This window comes from Protopterus annectens, chromosome 8.part0, assembly GCF_019279795.1.
Source record: "Protopterus annectens isolate FY-2018-M chromosome 8.part0, PAN1.0, whole genome shotgun sequence".
Taxonomy (NCBI): Eukaryota; Metazoa; Chordata; order Ceratodontiformes; family Protopteridae; genus Protopterus; species Protopterus annectens.
The window spans coordinates 1,337,091,268-1,337,117,795 of NC_056741.1; the positions used below are offsets into that span (position 1 = coordinate 1,337,091,268).

The window sequence follows — 26,528 nt, forward strand, 5'->3', positions numbered from 1 at the left end:
TCATATGTCTAAAACTTTCTAAATTAGTGCCCCAAGCAGGTATATCTCTTGCAAGACAGTATATTTAATAGAAGGAACAGCTGCGAATAACACACAGATTTTTAATTACTTGGAGGGCAATATACTGAACAGATTTGTCCATTTTTTCCGAAGTGCCAAATGTTTTGAGGAAAATAAGTCTGAGTACAACATAAAATCTAGCTAGAAACCTATAGCTGGTGGCTTATATAAAATAGTTAACACCTTAATGTTCCCAGTTATCCCTTTCTCCATTTTTAATTTACAGAATTAGACTCTGAAAATGAATCAAATATATTGTAATGCAAAAGTGAAATAAAACGGCAAGTATTCTATATTTTTATAAATTTAAAATGTCACATTGGGATGACCTGGTCATAACCTAGCTTGTGACCTGTTTATGCTCATCTTCATCTTGGAGCTGGGTGATCATTTTCTTACAACAGGATAAGCCGTTTTAGGTTAAACATACATTTCAGATCTCTCTTCCTTTCAGTACACAGGAATCATCATGCTTAAATTAACTTCAAAATTAAAGCACTCTGGCTTTTGTTTGCTGTACAAAAAAATTCTGTCTTTAACGGTAAACTTTGTTAACCGGTACTCAAGCAATCGGCAAAAAAAAAAATCTAAGAAATACAGTGCGTTATGATTAAATTTTTGTGTTGCACTTCTCTCCCCCCCCGGCACGCTTTTGATTACTGTATTTCAGTATTAAAATCAAATCATTACAAGGAGTATGGTATAATATAGGTACAGTATTAGTCAGGTCCATTTTTAATAGCAACCAGAAAACTGTTATCCAGCATCTAGCTATCCCCATGGGTACCAGTTAACAGAGTTTACTGTAGTACACATAAGACAAGTATAGGTCAGCAAAAACTGACTTAAGCTGTCATTCTGGCCTAAAATTTGAGCAAAATACAAAAATTAACTAACTGTGATAATTGTACATTTTGGAGGAAATTGAGCATAATTTTAATATAAAAGTAGCAAATATGCAAGACCATGATTCCTAAAGCTTGAGTACTACTCTGGCTTTCAGACAGCTGTTTACATGTGTTTTTGTGTTTAGCTCGTCTGTCATGCACTTCGGCTGCAGCCAGGTAGAACTTTGCCTGATTGGGTTTTGCTTCAGCAGGTACCCCATTTAATCTAGACATTTTCTCTTGTAAACATATAGTCAATGCGCACAAAGTCCGACCAATACTAGTGCCAATATTAAACCGCAAGACCGCAAAGGAACTGGAGCTCCATGGTAAAAGTGTGTTTGATTAATGAATATCACTCTGATGAAATCGGAGGATGAAAGCATTTAAAAAAGGTTTGATATGCTAATTTGCTTCAACTTGTTCTGTTTTTGTCATTTGGTTCTAGTTCCTTTGTGTATGTAATCAGTGAACTTTTACACCCCACCCCATCCTCAGCAGCCCAAGATCACAGCACATTAACATTAAATTTCCTTTTGTCTAGTTTTTTTCTCATACTGTAAAGCCTATATTTCTTGCAACTAAAAAAGTACTTGTTTACTTTACACATACAGCAGCCATTGAAGAGACCCCCCCCCACCTCCCAGATGTAAAATCCCCCCCCGACTACAAATTGGAGAACTGCTTTAGTGTGTGTATAGATGCAGTGGATATAAAAAGTGTACACACCCCTGTTAAAAATGCCAGGTTTTTGTAATATAAAAAAGAGACCACAATAAATAATTTCAAAATTTTCCCACCTCTAATGTGACCTACAACTTGTACAATTAAATTGAAAAACAAATCTGTTAGGGGAAAAGTATAACAAATAAAAGTACAATAAGCTGGTTACACAAGTGTGCACACCCTTAAACTAGTACTTTTTGATTTAATTACAGCATTCAGTCTTCTTGGGTAGGAGTCTGTCAGCATGGCACATCTTGACCTGGCAATATTTACCCAGTCTTCCTTGCAAAAGCGCTCCAAATCTGTCAGATTGCGAGGGAATCTCTTGTGCACAGCCCTCTTCGGGTCACCCCACAGATTTTCTATTGAATTTAGATCTGGGCTGTGGCTGGGCCATTCCAGAACTTTAATTTTCTTCTGCTGAATCCATTTTTTTGTTGATTTGGATGTATGCTTGCAGTCATTGTTGTGTTGAAAGGTGAAATTCCTCTATCTTCAGCTTTCTAGCAGACTCCTGAAGGTTTTGGACCAAAAGTGACTTACTGGAACTGTTCATAATTCCCTCCACCTTGACTAAAGCCCCAGTTCGAGATTAAGAAAAGCACCCCAAAGCATGATACTGCCACCACCATTGCTTCACCATGAGGATGGTGTTCTTTTGGTGATGCAAAGTGTTTTTGTGCCAAACGAACCTTTTGGAATTGTGGCCAAAATGTTCAGCCTTGGTCTCATCAGACCATAACACATTTTGCCACATGCTTTTGCGTGACTTGATGTACCATTTTGCAAATTTTAGCCGGGCCTCTGTTTTTCTGTGTAAGAAAAGGCTTCCATCTTGCAATCCTACTCCGTAGTCCAGACTTATGGAGAATGCAGGAGATTGTTGTCACATGTAGTACACAACCAGTACTTGCTAGAAATTCCTGCAGCTCCTTCAGTGTTGCTTTAGGTCTCTTGGCAGCCTCCCTGACCAGTTTTCATCTTGTTTTTCATCAGTTTTGGAGGGATGTCCAGTTCTTTGCAATGTCACTGTTGTCCTATATTTTCTCCACTTTTTGATGACTGTCTTCACTGTGTTCCTGTGTTCCATGGTATATCCGATGTTGTGGAAATTTTTTGTACCTTTCTCCTGACTGATATACCTTTCAACGATGAGATCTCTGATGCTTTGTAAGCTCTCTCTGATCCATGGCTTATGTTGTAACAGACCACTGAGTAAATGTCAGGAAAATCCTTCTAGGACAGCTGAACTTTATTTGGGGTTAAATCAGTCTCTTTAATTGATGGTAGGTGTGTACTCAAGACTGAATGTTGTAATTAAATCAAAAGGTGCTTTAACAAAGTATTAGTTTAAGGGTGTGCACTCTTATGCAACCAGCTTATTATACATTTTTTTATTTTTTATATTTTCCCCTAACAGATTTGTTTGATTTTCAGTTGAATTGTTCAGGATCTTCATCGTGCATACAGCTGCAGTCATAACAGATGGGTTATGGTGGGCGGGTCCTCGGTCGGCCGAATTCCAAAGTCTAGGTCCGGCGTCGGTGGTCGTCGCTTCCTCCCTGATGTCAGTGCGGCAGGGGTATAAACGAGGCAGCCGACGCCATTTTCTTCAGTCTTTCTTGCCGCGCAGTGCCCGAAGCAGAAGCAGTTCGCAAGTGCCGGTCGGCCAGCTCCTGAGATTTACGAAAGTATTTCAGCCGAAGTCTTCTTGAAAGCTAAGTACCCCGTTGGGGAAACTTTTCTTGCCTCAGACCGATGTCAGACAGTTAATAATTACATTTCATGTGCGAAGCAAATACCACATAAGGATTTCCACTCTTACTGTATACCTTGCTTAGGCCCAGACCACAACGTCTCGGCCTGCCGTTTTTGTGCTAGATTCAACAAACGCACTATTAAGCGTTGGGCAGAGTTCACCCTTCACTTTTTTGGCAAAAAATTTTATTATGTCGTCGGATACTCAGACTGCAGTTTTGAGCAAAAAACGCAAAGATAAGGACCGGCATACGAGGTCCGCACCACCTACTGATACCACGCCAAGGCCGACTACTGGTTTTCTGGTACTCAGCGAGGCACCTACGCAGCCCCTGAGTACTGATGACAATGCATTACCGGTGTCTTCAGTACCCGAGGTCGCAGGCTCCTTGGCTCCCATTCCTACTACAGATACAGACGCCACTCCTGGCGGGGAAACTCAGAATTTAGACAGGCCTGCCATTTCTCAAGGGGTCTTCAGGCCTTCCTCCTTCTCTATTAAAGCCTTCACTAAATCTAAAACAGCCATGAAAACCAAAAAACAGGTTCCTCAGACACCCTCTCAAGGCACCATGCCTAAAAAAACAGATGCTTAAAATGGCTGAGGATTTGATCACTCTCATCAGGGGTTCTCAACCCCCCCTCTGACAAAAGGCCCAGATTAGAGGAAGACTACACTTCCTCAGATCAAGCTTCTATTACCTCAGAATTATCTGAGGACCAGGATTGTGCCTATTTTCCATTCGAAGACTCTGATGCAGAGGAGTCTATTCCCTCTGTCCCCCCCCCCCCCCCCGAGGCCTTCTCTTTTGGGGAAACCCTGCATACATTGAGGGAACACTTTCACTGGGAAGGCCAAGATTACTCAGATTCCAAGAAAAGGCTCAGGGAATTTCTTCTGCTCCCCCAGCATAGACCTCTGGCTATCCCTCCTGTTTTAGATGTATTGGATGATGTGTACACAGAAGCCAGCCTTAATCCTGATTCTTTGCCTCCAGCTCCTGTTAAACCAGACTGGTATTACCGGGTTCCTGATTCTCACCAGTTCCTATATAAACGCCATACTGCTGACCCAGAAACTATTTCACCGGGTCCCAAGGGAATTAAGGCCTCTACTGCTTAAAAACCCATTGCCTTCAGAGAGAGATTCCAGATCTTTAGAAAGGTGGGGCAAAAAGGTGTACACCTCGGCCACTTTAACCATGAGGGCATTAAACTGTCAGTTCCATATGTTAAAGTATCAACAGTTTTTGATATCTCAGCTGAAAAGCAAAATGACACAACCAGAACCAGATTTAAGAGTTGCAGGATTTGTTGCATGGTGCAGAGCACATGGGTAAACATACCTTGCAGTGTGGTTTTGATGCTTTAGAGGCCTCATGTAGAGCTGCTGTTACGGAGTCTGTTATACGTAGGCATGCTTGGCTCAAAGAGCAAACCTTACCAGATCATGTCAAAGCTAAATTATTAGATGCACCTCTTCAAAAAGATGTATTGTTTGGTGTTAAAGCAGAGGAGGTGCTAAAGAAAATGGAGGAAAAAGCGAAATCAATGCAAACAGTGAAAGATTTCCTGCAGGTACAGCCTCCACGTTTCAGCAGAAACTGGCCTTCAAAAAATTGGTCTTTTCCAGCCACGGACAAACCTCAAAGGGGCAGATACAGGCGTCCAAGGGGTAGAGGGCAAACCTCAAGGATCTTTCAAAGCCAGACAGTGGCAAGCACCAACCCCAAGAGGTGGAGAAGATGGATCACAGTCTTTTAGAAAACAGACACAATGACTTCCCCCTACACCTGCCAAGTAAAGCTTTAATGGCAGCACCTTTGGGTGGAAAACTGACATTCTCAAAAAATTGGCATATTGTTACAAAAGACAAATGGATTCTGGACATTATAGACAGAGGCTACAGGTTCCACTTTCACACCCTTCCAAAAATGAGAGGCATGCCAAACCTGCCACAAAATCAAAGGGCAGAGGCACAAAAACAAATTTCAGCTCTCATGGACATGAATGCAATTCAAGAGGTACCTGCAAAAGAACAAGGTCAAGGGTTTTATTCCAGACTATTCCTGGTACCAAGGAAAGACAAAGATTGGAGACCTATCTTAGACCTATCCATCCTAAACACATATCTACAGGTGCCAAAATTCAAGATGCTCACATTACAGCAGCTTCTTCCCATGCTGGGCAAGGAGTCTTGGCTGGTAACATTGGACCTCAAGGAGGCATACCTGCATGTCCCTATCAGACAAGATTGCCGAAGATACCTCCGATTTCTTGCAGATTCAACCCATTACCAATTCTCTGCATTGCCCTTTGGCTTATCTACTGCGCCCAGAGTGTTTACGAAATGCCTGGCATCAGTAATCGCCTTCTGCAGACTACAAGGGATACAAATCTACCCATATCTGGACAACTGCCTGATCCAAGCGGACAGCAAGGACATACTACTGCAGCACCTGGCGTTTGTAATAAAACTGCTGAACTTCCTGGGATACACAGTCAACAAAAAGAAATCAAAACTAATACCCTCTCAACAAATAATTTTCCTGGGTGCCAACTTGGATACAACCACCCAGATGGCCTACCTCACGCGAGACAAGCAAGGGCAACTCTCTCAATACTTCAGAAAAATGGCAACTTACACCAGGCTATAACTGCAAGGAAAGTCCTGCAGGCTCTGGAATTCATGGCATCTTGCATCCTACTTATCCCATGTGCAAAGCTGCATATGAGGAAACTTCAATGGTACCTAAAAAAACTTATGGTCTCAACACAGCCACAGCTTGGAAGCAATTATACCACTCATTCCATGCCTTCAAAAGGAATTTATGTGGTGGGCTCAAGCTTGCCAAAGAAACACAGGTCTTCCTTTCTGTGTACCTCAAGCAACTCAAATCATAACAGACTCCTCAGACTACGCCTGGGAAGCACACATGACAGATCAGTGCATTCAGGGAAAATGGGCACGAAAAGAGAAGCTCCTTCACATCAACCAAAAGGAAATGCTAGCCGTGCAAAAGGCTATTATGACCTTCAAAGACCTACTGCATCCAGGCCAGCTATTGATAAGGACAGACAACACCACAGTGATGTGGTACATAAATAAACAGGGGGGGAACTCATTCATACCCCCTGTGCAGGCAAGCCATGACCCTATGGAACACAGCACTGGAATTGAAAATTCAACTACAAGCACAATTCCTGCCAGGGAAGGAGAAAACACTGGCAGACAACCTAAGCAGAAATATGACGGATCCACACGAATGGAAGTTGCATCCTCAAATTTTCACAAAGATAACTCTGGCATGGGGACAGCCAGACATAGATCTCTTTGCTACCCACAGAAATTGCCAGTTGAAAAAATTTTTTTCAAGGACCTATCATCCACAGGCCTGGAAAGTGGACGCACTTTCCTTCAATTGGGCAACATTGACGGTCTATGCCTTCCCGCCTCTTCCTCTGCTGCCCAAAGTTCTATTAAAAGCCAGAGCAGAGAGGCCGAAAATGATTCTCATTGCTCCAGATTGGCCAAGGCAACACTGGTATCCGCTCCTGAAGAGCCTGACACATTCCCCACCATGTATCCTACCTCTAGTCCCTCTTCTGTTGTCCCAGCACAACTACAAAGCTCTTCACAGCCATCTCAAAACTCTAAATCTAGCTGCATGGAGAATTCCTTGATTTCCCAACAGACTCTCCTCTCCAAGGAGGTGCAGGATGTCATCTTGGAGGCCAGAAGACCTTCTACTAGAAAGGCCTACTCCGCCAAATGGAAACAATTTTGTGCCTGGAATCAAAAGAAGGGACAGAATCCTTGGGTAATAAATATACCTCAAATTTTACAGTACCTAGCTGAGATGTTAAACAATGGACTTTCCTTCTCCAAGATCCACGCTTCAGCCATTTCTGCACAATACAACATAGATCCTCCTTTATTCTCTCATCCTCTCTTAAGGCAGTTCCTCAGAGGGGCAAAGAATATAATACCCCCAAGGAAACTACCAGTCCCTGCTTGGGACTTCAACTTCGTATTGGAAAAGCTGACCCTTCCTCCCTTCGAGCCAGCTTCTTCATCAGAGTTACAGTACTTGTCATGGAAAACAGCCTTTCTTCTGGCTATCACCTCAGCTCGCAGGGTTTCAGAGCTATAGGCCCTCATGGCTGTGCAACCATTCATCATTTTCCATCAGGACAGAGTTTCCTTACAAACCAACCCTACCTTTATGCCAAAGGTAGTATCCAGTGTAGCTTTGAATCAGACTATCCACTTATCTACCTTTTATCCTAATCCACAAAACAAAGGGGAAAGACTACTACATTCCTTGGACATTCACAGACAACTTCATTATTATTTGGACAGGACAAAGCCATTCAGGAAATCTGAGCAACTCTGTGTCCTATGCTGCAGGTGCTCAAAGAAAGGCTATTTCCAAACAGACAATTTCAAAATGGATAGCCCACTGCATACACTATTGTTACTCATTTCATGGAAAAACTGTGCCTGCATGCATCAGATCCTACTCCACAAGAGCCATAGCTACTTCTGCAGCCTTCCTCAGGGGGGTCCCTACCAAGGATATTTTGGAAGCAGCCACCTGGAGTTCAGTGCACACTTTCTCCAAGCACTATCACCTCCCACTATACTCTAAATCTAGAGCAGGCTTTGCCACAGCAGTTCTGCAGGGCATCCTAGCCCCTCATAGTTCCACTTAGTGCCTACCACCCTTACTTAGCTTTGGGATTCTACCCATCTGTTATGACTGCAGCTGTATGCACGATGAACATAGTACAGTTTTGTACCTACCATAAATGTAGATGTTAGAGTGCTCATACAGCTGCAGTCCAGGTTTCCCTCCCTCCAACCCCTCTTAGGACAGGCCTTATGACAAACCCTTTTCATATAACCTTTTGGGGTACTCTTTTATGGTGTATTTGCTTGCAACTACTGTTTTTGATTTATCAACATTGCATTTTTGCATAACCTTGTTTGCCTTCCTTCTGGGGGCACCTGACATCTGGGGCAAGAAAAACAGAAGAAAATTGCGTCGGCTGCCTCTTTTATACCCCTGCCGCACTGATGTCAGGGAGGAAGCGACGACAACCGACGCCGGGCCTAGACTTTGGAATTCGACCGACCAAGGACCCGCCTAACGGCAGGATAACCCATCTGTTATGACTGCAGCTGTATGAGCACTTGAACATCTACATTTATGGTAGGTACAAAACTGTACTTTATAGGTCACATTAAAGGTGGGAAAAGTTTAAAAATTATTATGGTCTCATTTTTGTATCAGAAAAACCTGGCATTTTAACAGGAGTGTTTACACTTTTTATAACCACTGTATTTAGCAGGTTAGATATAGCTTATAGATAGATATCATACAGTTTATATCATGAAATGTTGTATCCATATACTAAGAACAAAAAGGTGAAAAACCAAAGTAAAACCGTTTGTGTCCTCCTGAACATTAATGACATAAAACTGGTGTATATGCATTACAGTCCCACCCACAAGTTTAATAAAGTCAGGAAAAGTCCAGTCTTTCTCTGCCACTTTTTCTTGCAAAGCCATATTACACAAATGATTGCTTGATGGTCTCCCATTTATTCACTAATTTGTGTTGTGGTCTTCCTGTTCATCAAGACCTCGCAACTCCAGATTCTGGTTCAAGTGCAAGATGCCCTTAATTTTTCTAGTCAACTTCTGTGTTTTTCTCTCAACCATTTCCTTTGGAATATTGAAAAAATGTTTGGCAAAGCCAGAGTTTTGTTGTCTGAAGATTGAGAAGCCGAGTCCCCTTCTGTTTGGCTCACGTTTTGTTGGATAAACTTTCCTCCTTAGCCTGGTTTCCATCAAAAAAAGTTTTTGATTCTTCAGGGAAAATTATTTTGAAGATAGTGGGATACAGCAGCTTGAATCTCATACCTGCCTCTCCTTGACTGGTGAGAAATTTGCTTTGCTTCTGCCTGGTGTACATTGAATAATCATTTTGCACAAACTTTGTGCAGTCTCTGATTTTCAGTACTTTTCCTTCTTCCATAGTTTTGTCAGGATTAACTTTCATAAAACAAAACCAGAAAGTGTTCCAAAAAGCACAACTTCAACCACATAAATGTAGGCAACATTTAATTGACAGCTCCCAAAGGACAATGAAGACCCTTCAGCAGTCTATTAAAATATCCAAAATAGATAAATTTAATCAACAGATTTAGTGCTTTCATCCGCAAACAGTGGACTTTATCAGATTGTGAGGTTCAGCTTTCGGTTGGTATGATTGCATCTTACTAACACAGGCCTTGGCTGCTTTCTCTTGGCCAGATTTTGAACTTGCATTCTATGTGCCCTTTTTTTTTTTTTTTTTTTTTTTTTTAACTAAGTCCTCCTGTGGAATACTGGTCCAGTTGTTTATTTGTGCTTTCATAAAATACTCTCTTCCTTCTATTTTAATTGGTACAGCTGAAAATCTTAGGTTTTCTCTGCACACTCTGTCTTCTTATGCTTCCATTTTTTTTAACTTCTCGTCTTGAGAAGTTTTACACTAACCCAGTCTTTTTTTCATTTGTCTCAGATTTTTGCAGTTTTGTCAGTTCATCTGAATCATCACTAGTTAAAGCTTGCATCTTTTCCAGTCTTATATTGTTTGAATTGATATACTCCTTCACTGTTTCATTTATTTGAATCACCTCTGAGTACATTTGATTTATTTTTTTCCTCTCTGTTATTAGAAGCCATCTCTTGTACCAAAGCTGAAACTTGATCTGATTTTTGCTGAACAGCTGCTAGATTCTTCCCAGCCTGTTCTGGTTGATTTTTGTTGATCTTCATGTTTCATTGTTGCAGTCATTACATTTGAGTAATCTGCTGGCAGGTTGCTCTCAGTCGGCCTGATTAACAAGGTCTTGGGTCCTGCGTTGGTTGCAGTCCCTTCTTTGATGACGTCAGGTTGTCAGGAGTATAAAACATGCAGCTGACACCATTACATCAGTCTTTCTTGCGGTGCCTGAAGCAGAAGCAGTTCGCAAGTGCCGGTCGGCCGACTCCTGAAATTTTCGTTTTCGGGTTTCAGAACCGAAATCTTCAACTTAAAGCTAAGTACCCTGTTGGGGAAACTTTTTCTTGCTCCTTACCGATGTCAGTAAAAGTTAATAATTGCATTACGTGTGGAAAGCAAATACCTCTATAAAGATTTTCATCTGTACTGTATTCCTTGCCTGGGCCCTGACCGCGATGTACCTTGCTGTCAGTTTTGTGCTTTATTTAATCAGCGTACTATCAGTTATCGGTACATTTTTGCCTCTAAATATTTCTGTTCTCTGTTTAATTATCTAGAAATGACGTCCGTTAGCCATCCGACTACTGGAATTTTGAAAAAACGTAAAGATAGGCCATTGAGGTCCAAAACTGACTATGCTTCTCCTAAGCCAGTCGCCAGTTCCGCAGTACTCAGTGAGGTGCTTTCGCAGCCCCTGATACCCGCTACGTCTGACTCGCAGGCCTCTACTGAGACCCATTCAGAGTCCGGTATGCCGTGAGATACTTCAACTTTGGAACCCACGGATGTCTCTACCTTGGATGGGTCCGGAGCCATTGTGCAGGCACCGGCTTCTGAGGGGTGTATTCAGGCCTACAGACTTGCATATCAAATCAACTCTACCTTCAATACTAAGGCCTAAATCTCTGTCAAAAAATGGCTCCCAGGCCACACATTCGGGCCTCTATGCCTAAAAAACAAATGATCAAAATGGCTGAAGACCTAATTACTCTAATCAGAGGTAGTCAACCCCCCCTTCAAAGAGGCCTAGACCTGAACTTGACTGAATCTTCTGATCAGGATTCTGTTTGTTCTGACTCTTCTAATGACCTGGATTTGTCCATACCTACTTATGAGGATTCTGATGCAGAGGATTCCATTCCCTCTGCTTCCCCCCTGAGGATTTCTCTTTTGGTGAAATACTTTAAGGAAACATTTCCATTGGGAAAGTCAGGAATTCTCTGATTCAAAAAAGAGGCTTAGGAATTTTCTTGGTTTACCTCAGCATAGGCCTCTGGCTATACCTCCTGTACTAGACATTGTTGTGTTTTCGGAATCCAGTATGGCCCCTGATTCCCTGCCTCCGGCTCCTAGTAAACCAGACATATCCTACAGGGTTCCTGTCTCACAAGTTCCTTTTCAAAAATCCTGTTGCGGACCCCAAAATAATTTCTCGGGGGTCCAAGGGCATTACGGCTTTTACTGCTAAAACTCCTACCCCTTCTGATAGAGGTTTCAGGGCGCTGGATAGATGGGATAAAAAGGTTTATACTTAAGCAACCTTGGCAATCAGGGCTTTAAACTATCAATTTCATATGCTAAAATATCAATAGCATATCATGGGATTGATTTCGTGCTGTGTGGAAAATAAATATTTACAGGATTTATTGCATTCAGCTGAACAAGTTGGAAAACCATACTTTGCAATGTGGTTTTGATTCTTTAGAGGCCTCTTGCAGGGCTGCTGTTACTGGGTCTGTGCTTAGAAGGCATGCTCTGCTTAAGGAGCAATCTCTGCCTGATCATGTTAAAGCAAAATTGTTGGATGCTCCTTTACATCAGGACTGCCTGTTTGGCAATAAGGCTGAAGAAGTTCTAAAAAAGATGGAAGATAAAGCTAAATCTATGCAAACTGTGAAAGATTTCTTACAAGTGCAACCTTCAGGATTTAGTAGGCACTGGCCTACTAAGAACTGGTTCTTTCCAGCTCCTTTCAGATCCACTCAAGCCAAACCCAGACACACAAAAAGCACCAGGTTTCAGTCCCAAAGGACACTCAGAACTAAGCAGTGGGGTGTTTCCACTTCCAAATCCTGAAATAAGGCACCCCTTATGGTAAACAGTCTCAATGACTTCCCTTTAAAATTACCAAGCACTTAGATTTTAGCTGCCCCTTTGAGGGGAAAGATTGCTCTTCATGCAAAAAACTGGCAATTCATAACCCAGGACAAATGGGTTTTAAATAGTGTCCCAGGGATACAGATTTCATTTCCACACATTGCCACCTCTAAACGGGTGGCCAGACCTGCCCCCTAATCAGTGGGCAGAGGTTCAGAAACAAGTACTTTAAACATGGGGGCTATTCAACCAGTACCAGATGAGGAAAAGGGACAATGTTTCTATTCTAGACTTTTCTTGGTACCCAGCAAAGACAAATCATGGCGTCCAATTCTGGACCCGTCTACTCTAAACACCTTTCTGGACATTCCAAAATTCAAGGTGCTGACTCTTCATCAGTTACTTCCTATGCTAGGCAAGAATGCCTAGTTCCACCAAATGTACATGTTAACATGTTAACCACTAATCCATTTTTAACTAACTTATTTCAAAGGTATAAAATGGCTCAAGAAATGTATTAACGATACATGGGAGTTTTTTAAAACTTTGCCCACTAGAGTGACAGTTTTTCAGGACAAACTGACCTATAGTTACAGAAGGTATCAAAATTTAAAGAATATTTTTGAGAAAAAGAAAGATATAGTGGCATGTGAAACTGTATCCACTAGAATTGGTACATTTAGGTGTGGGAGATGTTCCCAATGTTTGTTATGGCGGATACGAAAAGTGTGTGGATCCTGAGCTTAAGAATGACCCTGAAATCTGAGATATAGCAGCTGCTATACAAAAGGGGTGATTTATTTAGCATTCTGTAAATATTGTTGGGCATTTTATGTGGGGAAAACAGGCATTTAAGGAAGAGAATATATGAGCATATGAGGGATATTAACAAAAAGGATGTGAACAATGCATTGTACAGACATTCGTTAACATGTCAGCAGGCTGATTTTAAATTTTGGGTGTTGGAAGAAGTGGAACATAAGGAAAGGGGCGGGGATTGGGAGACAAGATTAGAATACAGGGAAATGATATGGCAGTTGAAAATGGATGCCTGTTTTGGCAAGGGGTTGAATGATCATGTCTCCATTACACCCGCCCTTAAGTTACTAGCGGAAGACCCAAAGAGAAATTAACACCTATTTAATATTTGCCTCTTTTACAAAATATATTAATTTTTATAAATATATTTTTTTAACAATAATATATATATTTTTTAACAATAATACAACAGTATATATATATATATATATATATATATATATATATATATATATATTATACAACATATATATATTTTTTAACATTATTTAATATTTTTATTAATTTTTTATAATATTAAATTCTATTCAGATCCTATATTCTTTTCCCCAATATTCTTTCCCCTAACAGTCATGCACAGTAATATTAACACTTGGTGTTTGTATGGTTTATTCATTGGTATTTTAACGTTTATTTAAATATATTGTTAGTGAGTTGTTATTTTACTTTATTATTTTACTGTTTTCAAACTATTCTCGGTACTATTTGGGGTGCTATAAGTATATACAGTTTTTTACAATGTTCACAATATATTATATTTATAGTACTTATTTTATAATTTTTTACATATATATTATATATGGATATTAACTTCTAGTTTACACATACATAGTGGTACTTAATATTAACACTAACATGAATTTATAATTATACATACACAATTTTTTAATTTTTAATTTTTTTAATTATTACACATACATACATATTTAGATGTGGATTTACTTTATTCTTAGGCATGAGTTTGTAGGTAAACATATAAGGAAAGAATAGGTTTGAAGTGTAAAATGTATTAATGTATTGACATGAAGTATTGCTTTTATGAGTAGGTTTTGTAGTAAATTCAAGCAGTAAGCCAGCCCCATTCAGTTTAGTTTATTTTACACTATTAACAATTTCATCAATATTTTTTCATTATCATTATTATTTTATTCTATGATTATTATTCACCGATATTTTATTTTATACCATTCTCATTTCATGCTATATTGTATTTTATACGCATGTATACAAGTTATGTGCAAATCATGTTATTTGTTTAATGGATGTCTATAAGCGTCCATTGTGTTTTTAAATACACGTATACTAGTAAACACGATTATACGTGTAATTTTAGTTAATTGGAATCACTAATGATTTAATTAATGGAACTATGGGTACTATATAAGGAATCAAGATTTTTTACGCATTGATTCTGAAGAGGTCTCCAGTGGGAGACGAAAGCGCTAAATCCGTACTGATATTTCTGTTAATTGAACATTGTTGATTTTTCGAGTGTATTTGTTAATAAAAGTATTTCGCATCAATAACGGTGGTAGACCCTGGTACGTTTGGTGGAGTTATTGGAGGTGTGGAGTTTTTGGAAGACATCCTTTATAGTAACCGCTTCCACTTTGGTTTTTGGTTCCTGGTCAGTGTAGAGTGTGGATTTTTATGTAAGAATGCCTAGTTGGCAACTCTAGATTTGTAAGAAGCTTACCTGCATATCCCAATCAGGGAATCTTGCTGAAGATGATTATGCTTCAAAGAAGGCTACTTGCATTATCAGTTCTCTGCACTGCCCTTTGGCTTGTCTACTGCGCCCAGGGTATTCACAAAGTGCCTGGCTCCAGTAATTGCATTTTGCAGGCAAAGAAATATTAAAATATATCCATACCTGGACGATTGTCTAATTCAGGCAGAAAACCAGGCCATACTTGCAAAACATCTGGCGTTTGTAAAAAGGGTTCTAACTTGTCTAGGGTACACCATAAATGAAAAGAAATCACAACTGGTACCCTCTCAACAGATTACATTCCTGGGTGCAAGCTTGAATACAACTGCCCAGATGGCTTTCCCCACACCAGAAAAGCAAATTAAGTTGGTAACCTAGCAGGGTTTTTGTGGCCACTTGCTTGAACTATCTGCAAGACAAATACTGCAAGCCTTGGGGTTCATGGCCTCCTGCATTCTTCTAATTCCATATGCAAGACTGCATATGAGGAAACTTCAGTGGTACTTAAAAAGTTTATGGAGTCAACATTGTCACAGCCTGGAAACTGATTCCTATCATACCTTGCCTACGCCTAGAGTTCCTATGGTGGGCAGAGGCCTGCCACCAAAACAAGGGACTGCCGTTCACACTACCCCTTGCCACCCAAACCCTAACTACAGACGCATCAGATTATGCATGGGGGGCTCATCTGGCAGGGAAATGCATTCAAGGCAAATGGAGCCCAAATCAAATGCACCTACATATTGATCAAAAAGAAATGCTAGCTGTACAGAATGCTCTGACAGCCTTCAAGGGCTACATTCATCCAGGACAACTACTGGTAAAGACAGAACACCACGGTTATGTGGTACATAAACAAGCAGGGGTGTACACTTTCCTACCGCCTCTGCAGACTAGCCATGGCATTGTGGAACACGGCCTTGAGCTACCAAGTGCAACTACAAGCTCAATTCCTACCAGGAAAAGTGAATATTCTGGCAGACTAAGCAGAAACCTCATGGATCCACACGAATGGAAACTGGAACCACGGATTTTCATCATGTTGACAAGCAAATGGGGGAGCCCAGACATAGGTCTATTTTCCTCCCCCCAGAACTACCTTTTGGACAAATTTTGCACAAGAACTCCTCACAAAAAAGCCTGGAAAGTGGATGCTCTGTCCTTCAACTGGAAAGGCCCATCAGTCTATGCCTTTCCCCTCTCTGCCTCTACTCTCCAAAGTTCTGCTAAGTCAAACAGGACAAACCAAAAATGATTTTGATTGCTCCAGACTGGCCACGCCAACACTGGTGCCCACTCCTGCACAGTGTGTCACAAATTTCTCCATGGCACGTGCCTCAGACACCTTCTTTACTGTCTCAGCAGGAGAACCAAATTCTGCACCCCCAGCTCCCAACTTTGATACTTGCAGCTTGGCTAATCACTTAAATTCATCCTTGGCATCCCTCAGCAAACCTGTGATGGATGTCATCTTGGAGGCGAGGAGACATAGAACTAAAAAATCTTGTGCTGACAAATGGAAAAGATTCTGTGCCTGGAATCAATCTCAAGGGATGAGCACAGCAGTGCCCAATTTACCTCAGATTTTGCAATACGTAACTGAGATGCTTCACAAGGGCCTGTCCTTTTCCTCCATTAAAATCCACACCTCAGCCATTTCAGCTCATTACAACACAACCTCCCCTCTTCTCTCATCCTCTGCTCAAGCAGTACCTCAGAGGGGCCAAAAACTTAACCACCAACCCCTGCCTGGGACCTTAACTTTGTATTGGAAAACCTCACTGTACCTCCTTTCGAGCCAGCTGCTTACTGCAGACTTAAAATTTCTTTCTTGGAAAACAGTCTTCCTTTTAGCAATCACTTTAGCTAGAAGGATATCTGAATTACAGGCCCTTATGGCAGTGGAGCCTTTCATCATCTTTCATGCAGACAGGGTGTCACTCAGGACCAATCCATCCTTCATGCCCAAGGTGGTATCCAGTGTGGCTCCTAATCAGTCCATTCATTTGCCAACTTTCTTTCCCAATCCACAGAACAAGGGGGAACAGATTCTGCATTCATTGGATGTGCACAGACAACTTGGATCCTACTTGGACAGGACTAAATCTCAAAGAAAATCTGAACTGCTTGTGGCATTAGCTGCAGGGGCAGAGGGGAAGGCTAAGTCATTGCATTAATTTCTGCTATAAGCACCATGGAAAACCTGTTCCCCTGGGTATCTGATCTCATTTCACCAGGGCTGCATCTACTTCTGCAACCTTTCTCCGAGGTGTTCCCACCAGGGATATTCTAGAAGCTGCTACCTGGAGTTCAGTTCATACTTTCACCAAGCATTATCACCTACCAGTTTTCTCTAAATCTAGAGCTGGCTTCGCCAATGCTGTTTTGCAGGGCCTTATAGCTCGTCCTAATGCTGTATAAATCCATCCTCCCAAACATAGCTTTGGGAATCTACCCAAATGTAATGACTGCAACAGTGAAACACGAAGAACAGTACAGTTGTGTACACTTGCCAAAATTTAGATGTTAGAGTGTATTCACTATTGCAGTCCTGGTTACCCTCCCTCCAGCCACCTGTTTTTCTCTTACTATACCTTTACTTTCTTTTACTATGCTTAAAAGCCTTTTTGGTGTATTTGCTTTTGGTTGGAGGTATATTTTTGTGTTTTTAATTTTATTTTGCTCCCCATTTGGGGGGCACCTGACATCTGGGGCAAGAAAACCTGATGTAATGGCATTGACTGCATGTTTTTATACCCCTGACGACCTGACGTCATGGAAGAAGGGACAGCAACCGACGCAGGTCCCAAGACTTTGTTAATCAGGCTGAAATGAGGGCAACCTGCCAGCAGAGTGCCCAAATGTAATGACTGCAACAGTGAATACACTCAAACATCTACATTTATGGTAAGTGTACACAACTGTACTTTCTGTGATCATCATCTCTGCCAGCATCCAGGCAATGTACTTAGTAGCCAGTAGCTGAATTTTATTCAAGCTGAGAGAATCACTGGTTTCCATTTCAGTTTCTTTCTTCACACTGGGAGAGGTGAAATTAAGCTGTTTGTCGGTGAGCTGCAGCAGTCTTGGAAGTCTTAGTTTTCTTTATTTGATGGAAGAGGGCAGCTTCAGTCACCTAAATATTTAACCAATACCTGGTGGTCTTTTTAGTAAATGTAGTTTGACTGACTAAATTCAAGAACATAAAAAGGAAGAGCAGTATTTTTTAGTTCCATAGTCATAAATTAGACTGTTTTTTTATGGAATTTTGTTTTTGATAAAAATCAACAGGAATGTTTTTAAGACCTCTCCTTTTGAAAAATGGCATGTATATCGAACTATGCCCTTGGGTATTGAGCTTGTAGTGAAGTTTCTTTAGATGCAAGCTAACATTTAATGTAAAGTGCCAGAAGTACAATTGATTAGCAAAGTGTTTTCTTTTTTCAAAAGACTGAAGCTTAATCCTGAATAATTTGAGTGGAAACCTGGTTAGAGTTCTAGTCACACATTATACTTTATGGATATGGTGTTAATAACAAAATGTAATTTCTAAAGTAGGACCCATTTTCTAAGCAAATGTATATTTATAACTTTAAAGCCCATATTTGAGCAGGGGCTTCAAACTAAATTCAGCGTGTAATGTGGACCTCATTGTCCTACTCCATGCAGATTGCTGCCTAGAATGACAGTTTAACAGGAAGAATTTTCATTTTTTTTAGATAAACTGTAGATTCTAAGCGTGGACCAGTATCATTTTTTTCTTTTGTGCCTCATCCCTGACTATAATTGTTTAATTCTGTCCAGTATGTTGAATGAAGTTGATTCTTCACCCATAGATAAAACTCTGGTTTCATAGCAATTTAAGCCATTAGTATTCAACTATGTTCTTTTACAAACATCAGGACATCTCAAGACTTAAAGCAGGCATTCCCTTTTTGCATCATTTAATCCTTGCCCAACCACCCAGTTTGAGTTGATGCCTGCCTGCACTGAAGTTATTCTGTCCATACACCTGTGTCTCTGCAAATGTCAGTAAACCACTCCAAGTAGGGCATTTGCCTTTCTTACGCTGCATATGTTGTGCAGTAGTGTTCCGCTTTTTACCTGGGTATTAAGGAAGAGGGCAGTACATGTAGCTCCACAGTCATAACTAGACTTTTTTACAGAAGGTTTTCAGAGAAGCTAAGCCAATGTATTATGATTCTACTTGGATTAATTTTATTGCATGGCAACAGAAACCTACCTTTACTTCAGTAAATATCTGTATTGAGGACCAGGACAGTACATGGCTCCATGGAGAATAGCTTGTTTTGATGCTGTTTATTTGGTGGAAAAAGAGCCAGTTGAGTGGGAACAGTAAATTCCATCTGCCAACTTTATGTAGAAAATGTTTCTCTTATGAAGTTTTTTGTCATATGCATTTGCAAACATTCTTTTTAATTTTCAGTGGCACTAGTTTGATTTCCTTTTTAGTGTTCTACTTGAACTCTGGTATTTTTCAAGAAACCGAGACATACTAGTAAGTTATAATTGTATTACCTCATCTGAGGCTGCTGTACTTGTCTCTCGAATGACTATCTAAAATTTAAAAAGCTGTCACTCTCTCATTTGAACAGTGGGCTTCCACCATCTGTAGCACTAAACATTTTAAATGTTAGATGTTTTTTCTGGTCTGTGCTCTGTTTAAAGTTTCCTAACATTTTTCACACTTCTGAGCGCTCTTTGCAAAATATCTTCTAGGGTTAAGATGCTCATATGTTCATAGTCGTTTACTAGGTAACGACCACAAGGGCTTTTTTGAGCCTAGCCATGCATCTCAAATCTCTGACAAGTTCTGATAGCCTTGATAAGTGTAAGCTTGGGCTTGGGAGATGAACCACTTAAGCGTACCTGTTTGCATCAGAGACATGGGTGCCAAACCAGGGTTGAATTTCCGGTTTCCCATCCAATTGTCCAAGCTGTACTTGAATTATGTTAGGGAGGAACTCTGCCTCACATGGATGGGGATCCTGTTCCATAGACTGGGTAGTCTCTGAGATACATACCCATCTCTTCAGCAGGTCCTGTTTATATTACAGGCAAGGTTTAAGTCTTTAGAACAAGTAATTCTGGTACTGTTTGTTTTGTGGATATGCAGGAGGTCCATCAGAGTGGGGTCTGACAATGCTCTGTATGCCAGCCATAGATCTTCCCTCAAAAGCCTGTAGGAGACAGAATACAGAGATAGGGCCTTGAGGTGGTCTGTATAGGACGTATCACACCTTGTATTCTTTTAGTGAGGAATCTCTGTGGACGTTCTAGTTGTTAGATATGCCTGGTTAGGTACATACAAAAGGGGGCATTGTACTCAATGATAGATCTGATGAATGCTGAATATAGTGGAACAGACTTCCTTGGCCTTGGATGCCATACCTTTGTTTATACGTTGCGCAATATAGAATAATGATCCCACTACTGCAGACACATGATCAATGGCTAGATTGCTATCTGTGTGCGTCCCCAAGTCCCTGACTACTGGTTCAACTCTAAGGGGTGTGTTGTCAATATGATGGTTAGGCAGGGATGGATGACCTACCAAAAGATGCTATTATGCATTTCTTGGCATTTAGTTTTAGTCCATGGCTCTGACGCCAGTTGTTGCTGTGTCAGCTCCTCTTGGCGAACATTTGTGTCAGTGTGAAATTCAGTGACTGCTCCTAATTTGCGATCTGCAAATTAAGTCAGCCAGCGACCACTGATATTGTCCTGACGTCTGCGAAGTAAATGCCAAAAAGCAGTCCAAGGACTGATCCCCGAGGGACTCCACTTGTGACTGGCTTCTTTGTAGAGGTGGACTCTCCAATTCTAACTTCCTGGGTCCTCTCTTTGAGCCAGTTGGATATCCACCGGGTGACTACAGGTTTGTACCTAACCTTTTGAGTTTGTCAATGCCCGAGTGGGGTATTGTCAAATGCCTTAGCCAAGTCAAGGTAGGTAGGGTGAATGATTTTGCCATCATCCATTGCTTTGGTGACCTTCTCAAAGAAGTCCACCAGGTTGAGTAGGCATGATATGCCCTTGATGAAACCAAACTGGGTTGGGTCCAGTGTCTGGAGGTTTGCTACATCTCTGATCTCCATAATTCTTTCCATTGCTTTACATAGAAGACTAGTGAGACTTGTGGGTCTGTAGTTTCCAGAGTCTGTAGATGGCCCACCTTTGTGCAGATGGATGACTGTTGCCTTTCTCCATTCATGAGGCACAAAGCCTGTTTGGAGGCTACAGTTAAATAGCAATTCCAGAGAGACCTGATAGGTGGTTTCATGCTATGTAGAAGAAATCCTGGGATATTGTTTGGGCCCATTGATGCAGTGTTTTTTTGTTCTTAGAGAGAGCATTAAGGACCTGTTCTCTAGTGATAGTATGGGGAGTTGTATTTGATATTTCATGAGGGAAGGTTGGGGGGGGGGGAGAGGAAAGTTGGAGCTGAATTTATCAGCCAAGACGTTTGCTATATCTTCTGTCTCAGTATAGGTGGCTGCATTTAAAATGAGCTCTGCACACAATTGTGTATTGCCTTTGAGGTTGCAGACATAGCTAAAGAATGCTTTGTGGCTGTCCTTTGCCTCGGAGGCCAAACTTGCCTCAAACTTGGCTTTGGTAGACTTTGTCCTCTGAGTTATTTAGTTTAATGTGAGTGCTTTTATCCTGTTGGGTGCTGCACCTCCTACTTTTTGCCATGATTTTCTTCCTCCTGCTATACATCAGATTAATTCTGTGATTCCACCAGGGTGGCTTGTGTTCTATAAACAAAAAAAACTGTGCTCATGTTAAACTCTGCATTTCAATTTACACAGCTGTTTTTCATACGCAACTTTGGAAATGGTCCGTAGTCAAGATATATGCATCCATTTATCTTCAACTTGCAGATTTTATTGCATCCACTTTCTCTGACAGGGTTATTACTTCTACCTTGAAAGATTTCTTTTCTGGGTGATTTTATAATTCAACACAACAAGACGACGTGGGTAACCTTACATTATTAATAGCAACGCTCCCTCAGAGTAGATGCTATTGCTGCTAAATTGGACAACTCTCCTGTTCAAACTTCTTTCAACGTATCAACCCCTACCCTACCGAGTTAATCTACGAATTTGGAGGTTAACACAGACATTCAACCTGAGGAACTTATTACCGGTGCTGCTAACAAGAATACTGCAGCTCACTATCAAAATGCTGTCAATGCCGCTATCGTTCCCAGTATGGAAAAGCGATTTACCACAGTTTCTTTGGGAGCCCCCAATTTCTTTACTTGGCTGAAAGAATCTCCTCTTATACAAATAGCTGCCCCTAGCTCAACAGTTTAACATTGAGCTCATGGGTCTCCAGATATCACAACTGCATTACATGACCTTGACCAAAAATTGTTCAAAATAAAAAAAACTTCAATTGGAAATTACGTATTTCCAAAAATGTGTTGGAGAGGGTATAGTCCCTAAAGGGCTAAGACTGTGGCTATACCCAACAGGGATGCAAGATGGGTCTGAATTTCACCGTGATCTTATAAAAATGTTCGATAGGCATGGCATTGAAATCCTAGAACTAATGTGTAAACATTACCAACAATCTCTAGATGTTCTCTGCAGTGAAGCGGCAGTCTTCAATAATACAATAAGAGAATATGGATTTCACAAGATACCGTTTTGATTATGAATGGTTGTTCTCAAGTATTGACCAATACATTAATAAACAGAAGAGTATTAAAATTAAAAAATTAAATTGATAGGCAAGCCTACGATACTGGCACAGCCTATCCAAAACCACCATCTTCTCAATTTAACAAGGAGTCACACCCACATATACGTGAGGGAGGTTCTAATAGAACGGCCCCTACAGTTGAGGATACTAATGGCGATACGGTTACAAACAACCAGAACTCTAGTAACACGAGGAATAGCCAACAAAGACGTCATAATTACAACAGAAACAACTCTGAGAACAACTTTAACTCTAATACAAATTCAAATATCCAAATTTTCATCAGCCGCGAATTACAACTCGAGGCAGCAACCAACAAGAACTTATTACAACAGCAGGAACAGAAAGATGAACTAAACGCACTTTCTGTAAGTAACTTTAATACTTGTAAAGTGCTATACAATGATGCCAAAGACTTCAGAGTTTATAACTTTTCTAATATAGACATTGCACCAGCCTCAATTAATTTGCTGGCAAAAGGTCCTGCATTTGTTCCAGCCAGTAAGGCTGATGTCTCAACTACCTTAATTGACTGTAAACTATTTACAAGGAAATTAATCCTGAAAATGATTGGTGAAAACACTACAGTTACTAATATATTCAGAGTAGCTAGTACTTTTAACCCCCCATACACCCTTCTTTGTCCCTGTTTGAACTTGCTTGTGAGTTGGATATTGTGAATTGTTTAAAAATGGACATTAATAACATGAATGTTTTTAACATAACCAAAGTTGTAAGAGATGAGCTTAAAATACTACAACAAGCTGGTGTAAGAATTATGCAGCCAGACAAGGGAGGTGGGGTGGTTATAATGGACTGCGATGATTACATTCATCATATGGGAAGTATTATAACTACCGAAACCTACGAAGAGGTTTTTAAAAGTGAAGTGAATACTGCATATAATAGAATACGTTCATACCTTAACGATATGTTTAGAAAATGGAACTGATCTTGACATGTTTAATATTTTAAACATGCCAGCACCCAGATTACCTTTACTGTTTGGGATACCAAAGATCCACAAATGCTTAAATGACCCCCCACTGAGACCTCTTGTGGACACTAGAAATAGTATCACCTATGTTTGCACCAAGGCAGTTGATCACATCCTGAAAAAATGTTGAGTGAAAAACAACTTTGTAAAGATTCGTGGACTTTATCAAACATCAATGACCTTGAATTTTCTGACTAATTTTTTAACAGTAGACGTAAAGGATCTTTATTCTGCAGTACCTCAAACGACCGGTATTGAATGGGTGAAAGATGTTTTGCGTACTAGAAAAGCACTTGAATCGGAGATTTCCTTGATAGAGGAACTGCTTGATTTGATCCTGAGTTTTAATTTTATTACATTCAATGGTAAATTTTATTTACAAAAAATTGGTGTGGCAATGGGCTTATCATGTGGTGCCAGTTTTGCTAATCTTGTCATGGCCCACTGGGAACAAGAGTACATTTTTGATGTAGCCCATATATCACACCAAATTAAATTTTATACATGCTATTTGGATGACAAATTTATGTTAATTCAGGGGAATGAAACCGATGGTAAACAGTTTCTTATTTCAGCAGTACAACTGACTTTCTTTTAGTTGCGCTTTTCACGACAGTCAGATTTCCTACTTGGATGTACTTTTGAGAAAAGATGCCGAAAACTGCTGTTACACAGCAACTATTTTTCGTGAGGAAACTTTAATAATTTTTTACATTATAGTAGCTGCCACCCCACATGTCAAAAAAGATCTGTGGTTAAGGGCCAACTAATAAGAGCTGCCCATATGTTCTCCAAGGAAGATTCATTTAGACTGGAATGTGAAAAATTAGCATGTATGTTCACCAGTCGAGGTTACCCCCAGAATTTCCTAGACCCCTTGAACCATGAGGTGACTACCAAGAGGTCACTAGGAACTTATAAACCAATTCTATCTGAGAGAGAAAACACTACTTCTTTAGAAACTGTAACAATGTATTCTACCAATACTGAAGGCCTTCCTATTCATGATGATTTAAGCTTAGCTTTCATTACACCATTCAGTATAGACAGTTTCACTATAAGGAATATTTAAAAAAACTGGGAATACATAATTAATGACCACACTATTCAAGATTATTTTAATATGCCACCCAAATTTGTTTTTAAGCGTGGTAAAAATCTAAAAAAAATTTTAGAATGTAGAAGCAACCAGCTAACGCACAGGAGAAATAATGGTAGGTTCAAGTGTTGTATGTGTAGATACTGAGCCCATATGGCAACAGATATTTCCTTTAACATCAAGGAATATAATTATACCACGAAATACAGATTCAACTGTCAGTCTAACGGCATGATTTACCTAGCACAATGCCAAAAGTGTCCCTCATATTACACTGGTAAGAGAAGACTAAGAAAGAGAGTATATGAACATTTATATTAAGAACCATAAAATAGAAAATGCATTAGCCAGACATATTGATGCCCATTTGGACCACACCTTTAGATTTAGGGCAATTGACTGCATCAATAGTGATGGTAGAGGTGGTCCAGAATCATTACTGCTGGAAAAATGCAAATTTTGCTGGCAATTACAAACCAGGGCATGTTTACCACCTGGTTTGAATGAAGTTTATTCTATTACTCGTGTACTCAAATTGAAAAATGTATTGAGGTAGTTTAAAGTAATTTTTAACTTGTATATTTTATAATTTACATTTTTATTCATACACGTATTTTAGACATATTCACATACAATTTTAAATACATGTATGTTTAACATTTATGTTATAAGTACTGTCCCGTAGTATGAAGGTTGTGCTCAAAAGCTTTTAAAGTTGTTTTTAACAACCACTTTTAATATTATTGGTTGTTCATTTTTCTTATTGTGTTTCAAATAAAATCTTCATAAAAATTAGTATTTGTTAGAGGAACAGTTACACAGATCGTGACTTTTTATGTAATGTATGTATTGTCTATGAAACATATGTACCTTAGTGAAAAGCATAACCTTTTACATTTTATTCTTTAATACAGATGAAAGGAATTAATTATGTTAATTAGTGTTAATCAGGGTAGGGTCCTCAATGTATTTGAACAGCACTGATTTGTTTTAAATTGTTTGCCTGAAGAAGTCCCTTCATTGTAAGGGACAAAAAGCGTTTTGCAACATCGGATGTAAATACTGAATTATCGTTGTAATTAAAGTGGTCTTGGTTGTCGTTGTACCTCTGTGTGTTTCCTGTTCTCACTGATTTTATCATTTATTTAATCTTTTTTTTTTCTGTTACTAATATACTCGTGTTTTTTCTGTTGCTAATATACTCGTTTCTGATCCCGTCCATCCTTGGTGCACCCAATGCAAATCTTAGCATCTTTAACTCTGCCACCTCCAGCTCTGACTCCTGTCTGTCGGTGCCACTGTCTCCAACCTATATAACATAGCTGGTCTTAAGACCATCTTGTAGACCTTCCCCTTCACTCTTACTGGTACCTGTCTGACACGCATCACTCCTGGCACTGTTCTCCACCCACTCCACCAGCCTGTACTCTTTCACCTCTCATCCACACTCACCATTATTCTGAACTGCTGAGCCAAGAATTTAAACTCATCCACTTTTGCGTACTCTACTCCCTGCATCCTCACCATTCCTCTCTCCTCCCTCTCATTTATGCACACACATTCTGTCTTTGTCCTGCTGACATTCATTCCTCTCCTCTCTAGAGCATATCTCCACCTCTCCAGGGTCTCCTCAACCTGTTCCTACTCTCACTACAGATCAGTGTCCTCTGCAAACATCATAGTCCATGGGGACTACTGTCTGATCTCATCTGTCAGTATGTCCATCACCATTGCAAGTAAGAAAGGGCTTGGAGCTGATCCTTGATGCACTCCCACCTCCACCTTGAATGGATCAGCCACTTCTATTGCAGATCTTGCCACTGTCACACTGCCCTCGTACATATCCTGTACCACTCATAGA

At 40.2% G+C, this 26,528-nt stretch overlaps 1 protein-coding gene across 1 annotated transcript in view; it reads left to right on the forward strand.

Moving 5' to 3' along the window:
* Positions 1-26,528, forward strand: part of LOC122808477 (probable ATP-dependent RNA helicase DDX5) — a 710,554-nt gene that overhangs the window by 295,883 nt on the left and 388,143 nt on the right. Inside the window, exons 8-9 of the mRNA XM_044079433.1 lie at positions 22,600-23,072; positions 23,805-23,933. Coding sequence (XP_043935368.1) covers positions 22,600-23,072; positions 23,805-23,933 — 602 coding nt within the window. The remainder of the gene's footprint in view (positions 1-22,599; positions 23,073-23,804; positions 23,934-26,528) is intronic.